This window comes from Cololabis saira, chromosome 18 (genome assembly GCF_033807715.1).
Source record: "Cololabis saira isolate AMF1-May2022 chromosome 18, fColSai1.1, whole genome shotgun sequence".
Lineage (NCBI taxonomy): Eukaryota > Metazoa > Chordata > Actinopteri > Beloniformes > Belonidae > Cololabis > Cololabis saira.
Genome location: NC_084604.1, coordinates 6,488,239 through 6,506,578, shown reverse-complemented (window position 1 = coordinate 6,506,578; position 18,340 = coordinate 6,488,239). Strand labels below are relative to the sequence as shown.

The following is an 18,340-nucleotide window of genomic DNA, read 5'->3' as shown; positions in this document are numbered from 1 at the left end:
GTCACACACATGATGCTGGTGACGTTTCTGTTGAATAATGTGACGTTCTGAAGACTAAATGTCGGCTTCCCTCCGTTTACAAGCAAACGTGAAGACAGAGTTTTTGAAAATCTCCACTTTGGCCGGAGTTTTCAGAAATGATGGTTTTTGGTGACTTTGAGCTTCGTTTTTTTGGTAAAAGAATAGGGGTGTAACAATATATCGTGCCACGAAATTTCGCGATACAAAAACGTCACAATACGTGTCGTGGAGGTGACAAAGTGTATCGCGATATTGGGTTATTAATATTAATCTATTGTGTTGACTAGAAACGCGCACCTCGACCCGCGGACCAGAATCTTCCTCCACTCAGAAGAAACTAGTCCAGTTTTGTGGTCCCGTTTTGAGCTCTGAACTTTTACTTATGTAAGGCTGGTGTAGAGTTAAGCCTTACCTTATTAAATTAAACCTTTTTGGGGCCGTGAGTAGGACAAACACGGGGACAACTTCTGCTGTGTACCAGTGTACTTTAATGTCCCTCAACAGTGTAGGATTTTAGAACATCAACACAGCACCTAGTGCTGTATCACTCCGCCCAATCTAAAACATATTAACTACAGATAAACTGACTAGTGTCATTATAGTCCCTGATTTACATCAGAATATAAAGAATATATTTATAAAATAATGAACCCTGAATTACCAAAATAAACTTAACAAAAATACATCTCTTACACTTCTAATGTGAGCATGAATCAATCTTTTTTATGATGTAAAATTGTATTTATTTACTTTTATTTATTTATTTATTTAATTTTAGTTGTTAAATTAGAAAGAAAAAAGTTAAATCATACATGAGAGAAACTATTCAGTTTGTGGCAAAATATTTGTACTTGTATGAAACTGAAGATGCAAAATGCAAACCTGACATTTACTTTTAGTTCAGTTTGTGGAAAATGGTTGGCCTGGCTTTCTCTTTAAAACTTAAACAGTTATAAAGCATTACAAACTGTAACAATAGAGTAAACACACAGCATTGTTTTGTATTTTGTGTCTTTCAAATAAAAGACCATTTTTTCCAGTCATATGTTCCTCATTCAAGGTTGTTAAAAAAATACTGCTATAATATCGTATCGTTATCGTGACCTCAATATCGTGTATCGTACCGTATCGTGAGATTAGTGTATCGTTACACCCCTATAAAAGAACAGCCAAGACGAATGAAAACGCCACCGTTTTTGCTCCGTGTAAACGGGGCCTCAGAGAGAGGCTGGAGGGAAACGGAGCTCACTGCCACTCATTTGCTCCTTCTGTATGATCCAACCGGGTCTCACCTGTAACTCTGGCCAGGTGCTGCACGGTGGAGGTCTTCCCCGCCCCCGTCTCTCCCACCAGGAGCACGGGCTCTCCCTTGGCCACGCAGACGGCCAGCTGCTCCAGCAGGACAGCAGAAGGTCTCGTGGCAGCAAACGTTTGGGTGTCCCTTTCATCAGGAAAAAAAAAAAAACAGCTTGCAGTCAAACTAGCACCTTTAATCAATCATTTCATATTCAGTAATCCCTGGCTATAACGCGGTTCACCTTTCACGTCTCGCTGCTTCACGGATTTACATTGTGCATCATTCTGCATTCTGATTGGCTAAACGGTCTCCCCGCTTCTTCACTTCCTGTGTCAATAACGTTGGTTGCTTAGCAACAAGCTGAGAACGGCCAATGAGCTTCAGCAGCAGCTCAAGAACGGGACCTTTGATGAATCGTTCATTACAGTCTCAGATATAATCCATGGTGGCATGTCTGTTTAGAAGAATCTTTATGCCCAGAAGAAAAAAGAGCGACAACAACGACCCATAACTATGTTCTTCTCTGGAAAAAACACACCTGCACGCGGCTTTAAGGTGCGGGTATGCTTCTGCGTCACACACACGCAGAGCACACGGCGCACCCGTGACGCCGTCACGAATCGTTCAGAGTTCTCCGTCTCTCCATTTGGTCGCGGTGCAGTACCCCCCGCGGCCACTAGTTAGCGATCTTTTTCTGAATGGTTTATCCGACTTTTTCCGGTCACAGTAAATCAAAGAAATAAGGACAACTATTGTGCAAAAAACAAAAACAAAAAAAATCACATATAAACGAAGAAAAAAGCCCTGGAAGTTCACTACTGATTCAAACCGGAAACCGGAAATGCTTCGCTTTCAAACGAACCAATCACAGCCCTCTCGGTCTGCGTGTGGTCGGCGTCTCCTCGACGCGTAGTTACAATTTTCGGGAGGTGCACGTCAGTGACGGCGCATGTGACGGCGTGTCCTCTGCGTGTACAAAAACCACACGCCGTAGACACGGCGTCGTTTTGACGCAGAACCATAATTCAGCCTTTAGGAGAAAAAGACGAGTCAGGATGCTCGTATAGTGTGAGCAGACGGAGCTTCAGAGCATCGGGTCGTACAGTGTGAGAACATAAATCGTGGGCTGTGAACTTTTGAACTCAGCGATCTAGTCGTGCAGTGTGAGATGGGGCTGAATCAAACCATTTAAAATATCACCATGTCTGCCCAGCTTAACCATCAGGTTCTCTACAGGCCTCGTGTGAAGCCAACACAACCACGGATCAACTTTCAGTGTCTCACAGGTCCACACCGTGTTTTCAAAGAAGATCTCAAATGTTCCAACAACTCCTACACCCGCCTCTCGTGGAAACAACTCTAAAAGTTTTCTGTATCATTAAAAATTAATCCAGTGTGATGATGTAATCGAGGTCTGAACTTTGACTGAACCGTCCAAGCCCATCGATTCTTTTCTTCACCAATGATTGTTGTACGTCTGCTGATGTGTTCTGGATGACTGTGCTATTGTATGACCCGGTTTCAGCCCAGCTGTCGCTGCAGGACAGATGGAAGAATACTAAAATAATACCTAGACAAGTTCTCTGTCAACTCCGACTGCGAGATAGCCGAGTCCTGTGGCAGCAAAGCAACAAGCTGGACACACTTAATGAACAGGGCTGAATTACAATGAAGCCCATTAGAAATGGAATTGAATTAAATCACTTGATTTAATTGAAATATTGCGTTATAAATAAAACTACAATGGGACTTTTGTTGTGTTTATGTTAAACTTGAATTTCCTTGTAAAGTACTTGAATATCACGTTGCTGTAAATTTGTGCAACACAAATAACTTTATTTCTCTTGAACTGAAAGTCCTGCTGTCATGGAGGCCCTGGCGTTTGTTCACATGCAACTTTAGAAGCCTAACCCTGCGTTCACACTGAAAGCGTCAAAAATCTCCCGACGCCAGCATCTCTCTGTTTGGTGCGTTCACACTGAAAGCGGCATGTACTGTTGAGCCTGCAGTGGGCGGGGCTAACGCTACAGTGGGTGGGGCTAAAGCTGCAGTGGGCGGGGCTAACGCTACAGTGGGTGGGGCTAAAGCTGCAGTGGGCGGGGCTAACGCTACAGTGGGCGGGGCTAAAGCTGCGCTGCAGAAGTGGAGGGAACAGTGGGAACAGCCTACACATACACCGTACACATCTTAATTTTCCTATTTCACCATAGATCACACTTTGGGACGCCTTCTTTATATTTTAGCGTTATTTCCGCGTAGATAAGAGTGACTTTGATGCTCCTTAACAAGTTTGGTCCGTGGATCAACATCTACCGCCAGAGCCGTTGCTCCCGGTGAACCATAAATCCGCCTAGGCTGATTTATGGTTCCGCGTCACACCAACGCATAACCGACGGCGTAGGGTACGCGGCGACGCACACCGTACCGCGACCCTACGCTCTCGATTTAACGCGGAACCATAATTCAGTTCAGTTCATAATTCAGTGTAGCGATTTTCGTGCATGTACGTCAAACCGCATCGTGGGGCTTGAGGCACAAAGTTTTCCGGGGGGCGCTGTTGATCTGCTGATGATGATGACATGTCAGTAACAAGAGTGTCTTACAAGAGCAGCATATTACAGGGCTTATTATGAAAAAAAAAAAAGGTAAAACATGGAACTGTATTTTCTTTTACCAGTTTTCTGTAATCAGTCTTCATTTGGACAGAAAGTCACTGCACTGCGATGCAACAGCCTACTTGACGTTTCTTTTCACTGCTTACTGCTGTTGGGCTGCAGTTTGTTTGCGGTGAACACTGACACACCGGGTCGGAGCGGATTTGGTCATGATGTTTAACCTGTGTTTTGTGATTAATAAGCACGGGTTTTAATTATTTTTCGTTGGATCAATGTAGCAAATAAAATCGTTGGGACCATCCAGCTCCTCAACCATCCTCAGTTCAGGTAAAAACAGCAGTCAAATCAGCAAAAATGTCAGTTTGCTGGATAAAATATATTAATTCCTGATAAAATAAGTTTGTTAGTGCACAGCTCTGCTCCTGTACGCATGTGAATCAGTGTACGTTTGTGTCTACATGAAAGTACAATCTGCATTGAGACTTCTCGCTTCGGTAATCCCGGTATGTGATTGGACGCTGCCTCGGCAGCGCCGCTGCTCACTTGCATAAAGTTGAGATTTTTCAACTTCAAATTGACGCGACGCCCCCGCCGGTCCTGCCGCTCCTCGACACGCGTTTTCATAGACAATGAATGGCAGCCGGCTGCCTATGACGCCCGTGACGCTTTCAGTGTGAACACAGGGTAAGTCATGCTGCCATGTTGCCTTCAGAGAAGAGACTCTTTCCCATCAACCCCAACGACAATCTTTACTTGTTCTGTCCTTTTCTACTTGCACTCTCATGAACAGAATAACTGAGGCCTGTTAAGTCTAAAGCCTGGGATAAACTTGCTGTTGGTGCTTGCATTCACGTCCGTTCGCGTCCGTTCTCGTGCACCACCAACCGCAACGTTGCTCACGTAGTACGCAGCTGGTACCGGACTGGGACCAGCGCCACTCGCGGCCAGAGCGAGAACTGCAGGTGGCTACGCGTTCAGTGTATTTTTGAGAACGTGCACATCAATGCGTCACATGAAAGCAGGATACGCGTGGCGGCCATGATGCGTACGCGTTCTGAACTGCAAGTATATCCCAGGCTTAAGAAGCAGCTCCAGCTTCTAGTAGATTCCCTTGCAAGTGCACAGTCCGACGTTGGAGGAACCTGCTGAGACGTCCACTCTGGGACGACTGCTCACTATCCTGAATATGTTCACATTCAGATTTCTGACAGGTCTTTACTCAGTAATACCCAGTAGAGAAACACACGGTTTTAAATAGAAAAGCCACATCTGCAGCTGAGGTTGGTCAACAACAGTCAGAATATCTTCAGCATATACGAGTGGATGTCAGGGTGCAAGATATACAATCCAAAGTGTGATAAACAGATTCAATTTGATTAATGTTGAGATTTACATGCAGATTTTACATTTTTTTGAGGTGGAGTAATATGCAGTTATCTATAAAAGGTTAAACATCAGTGTCTTGATGATGCATCCTAATGTTCCGGTGTTGTTTTCAGTAGGAAATACTGCACACACCGATGGCTCAAACACAGTGTGTGTGCAGGACAAAGGCCGGCCCCTCTCATATCGACCTTAGGAGAAGATCAATGTGAATATTTGGACCCGTCCTGGTAGCCGAGCCATTACAAGACTGTGTTTACCACCGAATTCTAATCAATTTGATGTTTATTCAATTTACCAGCAGGCGTACGTTCAGGTCTAATCAGTGAACGCATGTCAACACAGCAACAACCTCCTCCGTACGGTGTAAACGGGGGGCAGGATGTCCCACTTACACACTCAGATGCACGGCCTCCGTCTGTTTCCGCGTGAGCGTCACCCGGCCCACCGAGGTCTGCAGCTCCGCCAGAGAGATGCCCGGCTGGTACATCTGGCAGAAGTGCTGGGCCTGGAAAACAAACACAGAACAAACAGACAAAGGTTTGAGTCTAATTCCCTCTTCTAACGTTCAGATCTACCGTTTAGCCGGGTACCTTTTCTCTGGAGATGTTGAGTTTGCTCCCAATGACCTCGGCCAGCCGCAGTCGACTGGCAGGACAGGACAGCATGGCTGTGAAGCAGTCCAGAGCCTGGGAGGGGGGGGGGGGGGGGGGGGCACAATAACATCATACATGCAGCATTTACTCTCCTTCAAACAAACACTCCATATGTGTGTGTGTGTGTGTGTTAGGGCTGGGCGATATATCGAGATTTTAATATATATCGATATATTTTCAAACGCGATACGGTACGACAATATCGTTTATATCGATATAGCTTATTTTGCAACAAATTGACTGAACATCAACGCTGACCCCTCTCGCAGTGGGAACATTGTAACATGCCACAGGGCATCACTGAAACCTGACAATGTTTTCCTGGCACAAAATCTGTAAAATGTACAGTAGTTGACTTGTAATTATTTGAGATTTACATGTTTTATTTGAGAATTGAACAAATGTTTTGTTATTTGCACAACTGTCAACCTCAGTGGAAAAGTCTGCCTGTTACTGGTAGTTTTGTTTTATTTTATTCAATAAGCATTTTTATTCTATATATGCAGGCAGTTTATTTTTATTTCATTTGTTTTATACATTTTGATATTGTGCAGACCTCTGTTAATAAAGGTACCTGTGTGACATTTGGCACGAGGCTTTGTATTAAAACTGACTGTTTTTTTAAGGGTTTGCCTCAGAAAAAAATGAAGCTAACAGAGATGCTATGCTATAATGCTTTGGGGGAAACCCCAATTATGGCACAGAAAAAATATCAATATATATCGAGTATCGCCATTCAGCTAGAAAATATCGAGATATGACTTTTGGTCCATATCGCCCAGCCCTGGTTATAACAGCTGTCTCCAATGGGTTTATAAATCAGTTTTTAGCAAATATGAATGAATTAATAAAGTTTATTCAGTCATGACAACACAAAAACAACACAACACCAAAAAACATTGTGCACAGCATTAACATTTCACACAAAACCAATAATCATGTGTTGAACAATGACTGAAAAGGCAGAAGCTGACTGCTTATAAAAGCCTATCCTACATTATCAACTTTCTTTTTTTGGCTACCGACCTCCAGAAAACCAAAAAGAGAAGAGAAAAGCAAAGAAACAACAGAAAAGCAAAGAAACATTAACAGATAGTCAATCCATTTTCTTAAAAACCAAAAGAGAATGTCATGTTTTTAAATGTATGTTGGCATCATTGCAGGATTTAACTCCAGTAATGGAGACACATCTCCTTTTCATACCTTTTTTTAGCTTTTTGTACAGGGAAATTGCAGACACCTCTAAGATTGTAACGAGTCTCCTGAATTGAAAAGAACCTCTGTATTGAGTCAGGGAGCATTTTTGATTTTGCTCTGAACATAATTTGCATGATTTTATAATAGAACCAATCATAAAATTTCATAACATGAGCATTTAGAAAAAGTGGCTCTGTGTGAGCGTAGTAATCAGCCTTATCCAGCTACTGTACTTTGATGTTGTATGTAACTATTTCCTAGTTGGTGCGTATGAAAGTTATCCCTTTAGTCCAGTGGTTCCCAAACTGGGGGGCGTGCCCCCTAGGGGGGTCGCGGCGCTATTGCAGGGGGGGGGACGATTAATTAGATTAATTTAAAAATAAATAAATTAAGATTTGCATGATATTAAGATTTATAAGACCTGCTGCTTCAGGTCCCACAACTACCCGGTGCTACTGAGGTAGATGCATGTGGTAATCTCTCATCTCAACCCGGTTTGAGAGGATCTGTAACATGAACAAGCCCACCACTCACTGAAAAGGTGTGGGGATTAAAGCTGACATTTTTGCAGAGCAATTGTTGAAATTTTGATTATTTGTTTAGCTGCTGCTGGTTTTTTTTTCTCAGGGAGCTGGTTATTTTTGGAAAAAAATATGTTGAAAGTAATGCATACTGTATTGTACAGTAAAAAGGAAAAAAAAAAAAAAGAAATGTGTTGCACACATGAAGCAAGCCCACTCACATCACTGAAAAGATGTGGGGATTAAATGTGTAATTTTTGTGAGCAAATGTTCAAATTTAGGCTCCTGTTTTGTTATTGTTTCAATCTCTGGTCAGGTTGAAAATCTATTTTTACAGAGATGGACAGTTTTTTCGCACATATGTTCAATAGAAATTAATTGCAGTCGCATTTGAATGCAAAAGATGTGTGTGTCTGTGTTGGGGTCGGGTGAGGGGGCTCGAAAATTCGGTTACGTACAAAAGGGGGGGGCTGGCAAAAAAAGTTTGGGAACCACTGCTTTAGTCATTTACTTATAAAAAAACAGCAACAAAAAAAACCCCACTAACCTCTTGGAAGACGTGTTGTGCTGTGGCTGATGATGTGCCGTCAAATTCTACACTGATCCTCGTGCACCACTTCAGCAGGTCCCTGTGCAGGGACGACAGAGACATCAATCAAGGACACAAACGGAGGACAGTGAGCACGTCGTCTCTGGGTATCAGCAATCCAGCGGCGGATACTGAGGAGCTGCACATGGACGCGAGGACAGTAATGCTCTCAGACGGGGAGGAACTGGATGAAATGACCCTGAGGAACTCTGGGAAGGAAATTGTTGCAGCCAAACAGTAATGAACAGTAACATTATTTTTACATTTGACCTTCAGCGTGACTGAATTAGACGTTACTTTCAGTTCACGAGCATCAGAACCAACCCAAAACACAATTGCAGAATCGTTCAGTGCTCAAGCTAATCAATAGGGGTGTAACGATACACTAATCTCACGATACGGTACGATACACGATATTGAGGTCACGATAACGATACGATATTATAGCAGTATTTATTTAACAACCTTGAATGAGGAACATATGACTGGAAAAAATGGTCTTTTATTTGAAAGACACAAAATACAAAACAATGCTGTGTGTTTGCCCTATTGTTACAGTTTGTAATGCTTTATAACTGTTTAAGTTTTAAAGAGAAAGCCAGGCCAACCATTTTCCACAAACTGAACTAAAAGTAAATGTCAGGTTTGCATTATGATCTTCAGTTTCATACAAGTAAAAATATTTTGCCACAAACTGAATAGTTTCTCTCATGTATGACTTGACTTTTTTCTTTTCCAGAAATTTAACAACTAAAATTGAATAAATAAATACAAGTAAATAAATACAATTTTACATCATAAAAAAGATTGATTCATGCTCACCTTATAAGTGTAAAAGGAGATTTATTTTTGTTAAGAAGGTTATTTTGGTAATTCAGGGTTCATTATTTCATAAATATATTCTTTATATTCTGTAAATCAGGGACTATAATTACACTAGTCAGTTTATCAGTTGTTAGTATGTTTTAGATTGGGCGGAGTGATACAGCACTAGGTGTTGTGTTGATGTTCTGAAATCCTACACTGTTGAGCGGACATTGAAGTACACGCAAACTCACGCAGAAGTTGTCCCGTGTTTATCCTACTCACGACCCCGAAACGGTTTAATTTAATAAGGTAAGGCTTAACTCTACACCAGACTTAAATAAGTAAAGGTTCAGACCTCAAAACGGGACCGCAAAACGGGACTACTTTCTTCTGAGCGGAGTAAGATTTTGGGCCGCGACCGCGGTCGCGGTCGGATGCGCGTTACTAGTAAACACAATATATTAATATTAATAACCCAATATCGCGATACAGGTTGTCACCTCCACGACACGTATTGTGACGTTTTTGTATCGCGAAATTTCGTGGCACGACATATTGTTACACCCCTACTAATCAATAATCCATTAAACATCGTAGCACCAAAAAAAGAGCTAATTACATTCAGGGAGGCGAAGCTTCAGCCTGTCTAATCTAACCTGAGTGAGGTGGGGATATTTAAAGGCTAGAAAGCTTCCTGTTGCCATGACACCGGGGTCGCACCTTCCCATCCCCATGTTCACAACATGGTGTGTACTTGTACAGTCTCAGCCTGAATCCCTGCTGGTGCAGGGACCTGACCACCTGACTGTCACACACTGACATCCAGTAGCGGAGCCAGAGGGGGGTGAGGGGGCGGTCGCCACGGGGCCCACAAGCTCATAGGGCCCAATGAGAGGGCCCCGTTTTGTGTGATACGTTCATATATAATCGTAAATTGTAGGCTATAATAACAATAAAATGTGCATTGTGCGGCCAGTGTAGGCTAATTCCTACTTTACAACTGTCCTGAACGCATCAGGGCTGTGAGCCAACGCTGATTGGCTGTAACAGTTAGAGCCAATTTGCCGACTCGGCAAATTTGCTGCCATGAAGGAGATGAGCGCTAAACTTTAAAAGAGGACTAAGCATGTACAAAGTTTGGACTGTTACCCTGTTTTCCACGTTACCTGGATTATTTTGGGTTATGGCAGAGTCAACTACTATTGGTGAGTCAGTGTAACCTTCTTAAATAATTTCTTTATCAGAATGTTGTGCAGCATTGACCACCTGCCTATTAGAATGTTCTTTGTGTTGTTGTCAACGAGACTAGAGTCTATTCTCTGTTCTAGAGCTCAGAAATGATGTTATAGACCGCTGTGTCTATATCTATCTAAATAGATTGTGTAATTTTAGTCCAGTTATGGTTTTTTTTTGTATTTAAGCTGTATCAAAGATGGAACTGAGTCTCTGTGTGTGTGTGTGTGTGTGTGTGTGTGTGTTTGTGTGTGTGTGTGTGTGTGTGTGTGTGTGTGTTTTCTTCTGAACAAGTTTGTGACTTTACTCTGCTTTCTGCAGCATAGTCCTATAGGCTTGGCTCAATAAAAGTGAGATGAAATGTCATATCATTCATGCAACAGCTCAAAATACAGTTACAATATCGGATCGAATCAAATCTTGATAATCGATTCTGAATTAAATCGGTTCTTGACATTTGAATGGATCCCCAGCCCTGGTCTATAGCAGTCTTTCAAGGTACAGAAACTGCTCATACTGATGCTGATTTACACCACATGTTCTGCACACGTGCTAAAGAGGAGCACAGAATATGAAACACACCCAGTTACCTGATCACTCGTCTTTCCATTTATCAATCAAATAATTGGTGCAATTATACAGCTTTAATGTGAATGTTGTTGCGGTCCTGTGGGCTTAGCGCCTGCTGCCCGCGCTGCTGGGCCCGCGCTGCTGGGCCCGCGCTGCTGGGCCCGCGCCGCTGGGCCCGCGCCGCTCGGCCCGCGCCGCTGGGCCCGCGCCGCTGGGCCCGCGCCGCTGGGCCCGCGCCGCTGGGCCCGCGCCGCTGGGCCCGCGCTGCTGGGCCCGCGCCGCTCGGCCCGCTCCGACTTTCATTTACGTGAAAACTAGAGCAACCAAGTTGTTCCACCCGAACGTCTCCAGCAGGTTGACAGTTTGACTTTAACCCTCGTACTGTCTTTGGGTCAAAATGACCTCATTCTCCTGTCCTTCTTTCCTCCTGCTCTCTCCTTCCTTCTCCCTTTCTCTTTTCTCCTTTCCTTCCTTCTTTGCTTGTTTTCTCCCTTCCTTCCTTCTTTCCTCCTGCTCTCTCCTTCCTCTTTTCTCCCTTCCTTCTGCTCTCTCCTTCCTTCTTCCCTTCCTCTTTTCTACCTTCCTTCCTTCTTTGCTTGTTTTCTGGGGTATTGTGTTAGTGTAACAGCTGTGCTGAGCGGCTTCACCTCAGGGACAGAGCTCTCCCCTCCAGCAGGGTTCTATCTAGGGTAGGGCTGTTCGATTTTGCCCAAAAATAAAATCTCGATTTTTTTCTCTCAAAATCCGATTTTCGATTACGATTATTTTGTGAATTGACAAAAGGCAAAGAAATGATTTTAAATATGCTGTTTTTTTATTGAACATTTGCCCCATTGGGCTTTAAGTGCAAACTTTGCTCTTATTAAACCAAAAATGAATGAATAAAGTGCAAAACTCTGTAAAATAAGTTGAAAAAAAGTTGAAAAAAATATAATAAAATATAAAGTTTTAACTCTGAAAAAAATAATCAGCAAATCAGCACTTGCAAACATACAGTAAGTTATATTTCCAATTAAATAAAACAAGACATTTTCTAATTAAACTAAACTGGGTCTTTGCATGCTAAATAATAATGCAACCCATGAAGGAGGTAGAGGTGTGTAATGTCAGTCATTACATTTGCTATTCACATTTGCAAGTTTTTTGCAAGGAACACGAGCCGGTCTACCGCATCTGGCTTGAGGGATGCCCGGTGGCAAGTTACAACACCCCCTCCTACACTAAAGAGCCTCTCCCATGGGGCACTTGTCGCAGGTATTGAGAGGTATTTCCATCAATCATTAATATGGTATCAATCATTAATATGTGTGCAGACAAGGTTAAAAAAAAAAAAAAAAAAAAAAAAAATGTTTTTTTTTTTTTTTTTTTGAAAAATCGATTTTACGATTTTCATGTTTTAACATCGTTCTAATTACATAATCGCGATTACGATTTAAAATCGTTTAATCGAACAGCCCTAATCTGGGGTGTTGTGTTAGCTTAACAGATGTTTCACCTCAGGGACAGAGCTCTCCCCTCCAGCAGGGTGGTTTTGTCCTGGGCCTCGTGTCCCTGGTTGTCGTCGGGGGCCTGGGGACGGCTGGTGTCCAGGTCCGAGTGTCTCTCCCCGGTCAGCTGGCAGTAGATGTCTAGCAGACGCTCCGACACCACGGTCAGCCTGGGATACCTGCTGACCAGCACCTGCAAGCAGAGGCACGGGGTTGGCTCACACATGTGGGAGGAGGCACTTTGGAGCATACAAGGGTTATGCTACAGAAGACAGACGGGGTTTAGTGTCTGTGGAGCATCTTGGAAGAGAGACGAGGGATTGGAACCAGCAGTCGGTCAGCAGCATTCTCTTCCTCCACAGCAATGTGATGGCCAAGTGGTTAGTTTGTTAAATTAATTTGTTTCATTCATTAACTTTGTTTATTTTATGTTATTTATTAGTGTTATTTGAGCCACTCACAGCTACTCTCGTCGCTATAACCTCAATCACAGCATTGAAAGGCGAAATAGCTTATGCAATGATGACAATGATGCATGTAACTTTCAGTCAGGTGACCTATGAACTGTCAATTATCCATCAAGCTCCACAATGATCATGTTAACATTAAATCAGGTAGATTTGTCTAGGACGGGGGTCGGCAACCCGCGGCTAAAGAGCCGCATGCGGCTATAGAGCCGCATGCGGCTCTTTAGCGCCGCCGTAGTGGCTCCTGGAGCTTTTTCAAAAATGTTTGACCTTTTTTTTTCTTCTTTTTTTCCCTCTTTTTTCCTTCTTTTTTTATATTTTTTCTCCTTTTTTCTTGTTTTTTTTTTTCTTTTTTTTCCTTTTTCTTTTCCTTTTTAATCTCGACATTCTGACTTTTTTCTCAACATTTCGACTTTTTTCTCGAGCATATACATTCTGTAACTAACAAAATCTCTAGATCCCTTGGTATCATCAGAAGAATCAGAGGTTTGGTCCATCAGGCTTGTCTCGTTACTCTTTATTACAGTTTAATTTATCCTTATCTCATTTATGGCAACATTGTTTGGGCGAGTACATATTCATCAAATTTACAAATTACTCATTACTCAAAAGAAGTTTGTAAGAATAGCTACTTCTGCCTCCTATTTGGCCCCATCTGCCCCTTTGTTTAAAAAATTTAATTTATTATCCATCTATGATATTAACATACTCCAATCAGGTGCTTTCATTTACAAATGCACATATCTTGCAAATATGCTTCCAAGTACTTTCAAAGATTTTTTTAAGACCAATTCGCAAATTCATAACTATAATACCAGACAATTTGAGGATCTCCATTCTTCATTCAGTCGTACCAATAGCACTCAGTTCTCCATCAAAGACAGAGGTGCCTCATTCTGGAACTCTCATATACTTATCGCAAAATCTTCACTGTCTATTAGTAGTTTTAAACAGAGATTGAAGACCAGCCTTATTGACCAAGCGTCTAGAAGTGCTTCCACTTAATGTGGACTCACTTCTGCACGTGCACACCGAGAAATTGTCTGTTTATATCCATCTTTTTGGAACGCTGTTTTTTTTTGTTTGTTTTTTTTGTTCTTGCTATTATTTCAATACAATGTATTTTTCCTGGTGAGAACTTTGAATAAGCCCATTTAGGGCTTCCTTTCTCACCTGCACATATTTTCATGCTTTTTATGTTCATTTAAACTTTTGTACCGTTTTTTATGTTGTGCAAATAAAAAATAAATAAAAAAAAAAAAAAAAAAAAGAGAGATTTTGACTTTTTTTCTTGACATTTTGACTTTCTTCTCGAAGTGCATAATGAAAAAAAAATCTTCCCCCAGTTCTAACTATTATAGATACATGCAGCATGTGCTGTCTTCCTTCTAAGGCTTATACAACACTTTTCATTTTTTGCGGCTCCAGACATATTTGTTTTTTGTGTTTTTGGTCCAATATGGCTCTTTCAACATTTTGGGTTGCCGACCCCTGAGCTAGGTCAACATTTCTCTTGCGGGACGGGAGAAGACACTAAATCAATGCATCTCTATTATTGTGCTGCATGAATTCTCAAGAGTTTTGCGGATACAGGTGGGAGTGGAACACACACGTTGCGGGCAATAATGGTCAGAAATTCAGCGGGAGCGGGCAGGAACGGGATGAAGAAAACAGTCCCGCTATAGCAGGGCTCTAGTTCAGGGCCCGTCCCGCTGGAAGGGCAGGCTGGAGGGAGAGGCCGGCCTGGGCTACTGCCCTGCTGAGGCTACTGCCCAGCAACCCCACCTCGGATAAGTGGAGGAACATGGATGGATGGATGGATGGTAGATTTGGACTTTTCAGCACAAAAGAGCCTCAGTAAACTATATAAAGTTTTGAAACAGGGGAAGGATATGTCTTCTTTAAACAACAGTGAGGAAGAGAATGTAAACTGACCTTCTTGAGCTCCTCTCGTGTCATGTTGCCCATCTGCAGCTTGGTCCAGTACTTGTCCAGGAGTGCTGCGTGGGAGTTCTGCGGCTTGTGCCAACTGCCCCCACTGTAGTACATCCTGAAACACACGCACATTCCACATGACTGTCTGACAACAGACAAGCTGACATTCAATGGAAATTCTTGATGTCCATCATTTCATGATTTATTGCATAAATAAAAGAGCTAAGTTTCACTTTTAACACCAGCTTACTGTGAGTAAGCTGGTGTTAAAAGTCCATTAATAGTAGGGGTGTAACGATACAATAATCTCACGATACGGTACGATACACCATATTGAGGTCACGATAACGATACGATATTATAGCAGTATTTTTTTAACAACCTTGAATGAGGAACAAGTGGAAAAAATGGTCTTTTATTTGAGACACAAAATACAAAACAATGCTGTGCGTTTGCCCTATTGTTACAGTTTGTAATGCTTTATAACTGTTTAAGTTTTAAAGAGAAAGCCAGGCCAACCATTTTCCACAAACTGAACTAAAAGTAAATGTCAGGTTTGCATTATGATCTTCAGTTTCATACAAGTACAAATATTTAACCACAAACTGAATAGTTTCTCTCATGTGTGATTTGACTTTTTTCTTTTCCAGAAATTTAACAACTAAAATTAAATAAATAAATAAAAGTAAATAAATACATACAATTTTACATCATAAAAAAGATTGATTCATGCTCACCTTATAAGTGTAAGAGGAGATTTATTTTTGTTAAGGTTATTTTGGTAATTCAGGGTTGATTATTTTATAAATATATTCTTTATATTCTGATGTAAATCAGGGACTATAATGACACTAGTCAGTTTATCTGTAGTGATTAGTCTGTTTTAGATTGGGCGGAGTGATACGCCGCAGTACGGCACTAGGTGCTGTGTTGATGTTCTAAAATCCTACACTGTTGAGGGACATTAAAGTACACTGGAACTCAGCAGAAGTTGTCCCCGTGTTTATCCTACTCACGACCCAAAAAGGTTTAATTTAATAAGGTAAGGCTTAACTCTACACCAGCCTTACATAAGTAAAAGTTCAGAGCTCAAAACCTGCAAGAGTCCCGTGATCGGGACCAAAACGGAACTAGTTTCTTCTGAGCGGAGGAAGATTTTGGTCCGCGGGTCGAGGCGCGGCCGTTACTAATCAACACAATATATTAATAACCCAATATCGCGATACAGTTCGTCACCTCCACGACACGTATCGTGACATTTTTGTATCGCGAAATTTCGTGGCACGATATATTGTTACACCCCTAATTAATAGACACCATCAGGGCTCTAAAAGTAAATCAATAAACTAGAGAAAAGGACGGCAGACAGAAGTGGACACGTGTTTCATCCCAACAGTTGGTGGAGACTACTGAAGTCTTTTCCACATTTTCCCACGTTTCATCTTCAGTCCTACTTGCATTAATCGAGAATGTTTGATGTAAAGAACAAGGCATTTGATGCTAGCAAATATAAAATACGTCTTCGTGGACAGTTGTAAGCAGCCGCAACGTTTTTATCCTCATCCTCAGGTTCTTAACAGAGTGCTGTATGTAGACTAGGGTTGCACGGTATACCGGTACCAGTATAGTACCGCGGTACTAGAGTTTTGAAAACGGTACTATACCAGCATTTAAAAACAAACGGTACTTTTATATATTTTTTCTATGCAAACGAATTGGTAAATTGGAGCCTGTCTCTTTAAGCACGGCGAGGTCCGCGAGTGTGACGTAGTTGCAGAAGCAGAGCCGCCTCCCCCTCCCACTCGCATGCGGAGGAGAGAGAAACGAGAAGTCGCGTGTTATTAGACAGACAGAGCGGGTTGAAATAAAATTGAAATAAAAAGAGATGGCAGCTGCAGAAAAGCCCGTACTTTTGGACAAAATGGGGGCCCGAAGTACGGTGTGGAAATATTTCGGGTTCAAACCGAGCGATAAGGGCGAACCACTGAACCAGACGCACCGCAGTGCAAGCGCTGCTACAACGCGTGTCTCGCAAAAGGAGGCAACACTTCAAACTTGTCCAAACGTTTAAAGGACAACCACGCGGACTTGTTCCACGACTTCAGTCAAGAAAGACAGCTGATAACTTTGTTCACCAGTTCACTGCACTGTCATGTCAATGAAAGAGGCACAGAGCCTCTCCCAGCCCCGTAGTAAACCTACAGCAGCCTATACAGAGAGTTAAAACATGTCCATGGTTAATTTTTTAAAATATAAAAAAAAATAAAATTACATTCTTAAAATATTTAAATAAACCACAGACTAGAATATAACTTTAATATATTTTTTATATTTTAATATTATTTAATGTTTCATATATATTATAAACCATTAAGGCAATGAATTATATTAATTAATATTATATATTAAAACACACTTTTGTAAAACATTCCACTAGCCTACAATATCTAATCCTATCCTAGAGGACTGTCTCAGAAAATTAGAATATTGTGATAAAGTTCTTTATTTTCTGTAATGCAATTAAAAAAACAAAAATGTCATACATTCTGGATTCATTACAAATCAACTGAAATATTACAAGCCTTTTATTATTTTAATATTGCTGATTATGGTTTACAGTTTAAGATTAAGATTCCCAGAATATTCAAATTTTTTGAGATAGGATTTTTGAGTTTTCTTAAGCTGTAAGTCATGATCATAATATTAAAATAATAAAAGGCTTGCAATATTTCAGTTGATTTGTAATGAATCCAGAATGTATGACATTTTTGTTTTTGTAATTGCATTACAGAAAATCACAATATTCTAATTTTCTGAGACAGTCCTGTAGATAATAGAATTATCCTCAATTTATTTTTCTAGTTATGCCCATTTAATGTTTCATGTGGCCTATAGTTTCAAAACACAAACCTTTTGAACAATGAGAACAAGTAAAATAAAGCAATGGAATTCAAATTAAAATGACCATGTTAATTAAAATACTGTACCCCCTCCCTCCCCCAATTACAGAAGTCCAGTGCTCCTGGCTCAGAGAGGGTGACACCACCCACTCAGAAGCAGGAGTTTTTGCTGCTACAGTATTTTATTTAACATCGTGACTTTAATTTGAATGGCATTGCTTTATTTTACTTGTTCACACTGTTCTAAAGGTTTGAACATTTTAATATCCCATGCCAATTATTTATTTTATTTATTGTTGTTATTGTTCCCAAAGTCTGCTTTAAAATAAAGGAAAATATTGACATTGAGAGAGTTCCACCTTTTTACAAAAAGTATCGAAAAGTATCGAAAAGTATCGAAATACATATTGGTATCGGTATCGAAACAGAAATTTGGTATCGTGACAACCCTAATGTAGACTCAACCAAATACAAGAGTAAACAGTTATCCTCTGGTGATCTTGTTAGTGCACTCTGAATGGAAAGAGTCACTTTAAAATGTCGCTGTGTTCTTACCTTCTGGTTGCAAAGAACTGAAATCCAGGAGCAACATCAACGCAATCCTCCCGTCCTGGAATCATCAACTTTTTATTCTCCATCAAGGGCAGCAGCACCGATATCTG

The 18,340-nt window shown here is 41.3% G+C and overlaps 1 protein-coding gene across 1 annotated transcript in view; it reads right to left on the bottom strand.

Moving 5' to 3' along the window:
- The window catches only part of mdn1 (midasin AAA ATPase 1), a 133,672-nt gene that overhangs the window by 101,511 nt on the left and 13,821 nt on the right, over positions 1 to 18,340 (bottom strand). Inside the window, exons 8-14 of the mRNA XM_061707359.1 lie at positions 18,234 to 18,337; positions 14,779 to 14,893; positions 12,385 to 12,569; positions 8,238 to 8,319; positions 5,910 to 6,005; positions 5,712 to 5,824; positions 1,314 to 1,462 (exon numbers count right to left, since the gene is read on the bottom strand). Of these exons, the coding sequence (XP_061563343.1) occupies positions 1,314 to 1,462; positions 5,712 to 5,824; positions 5,910 to 6,005; positions 8,238 to 8,319; positions 12,385 to 12,569; positions 14,779 to 14,893; positions 18,234 to 18,337 (844 nt within the window). The remainder of the gene's footprint in view (positions 1 to 1,313; positions 1,463 to 5,711; positions 5,825 to 5,909; positions 6,006 to 8,237; positions 8,320 to 12,384; positions 12,570 to 14,778; positions 14,894 to 18,233; positions 18,338 to 18,340) is intronic.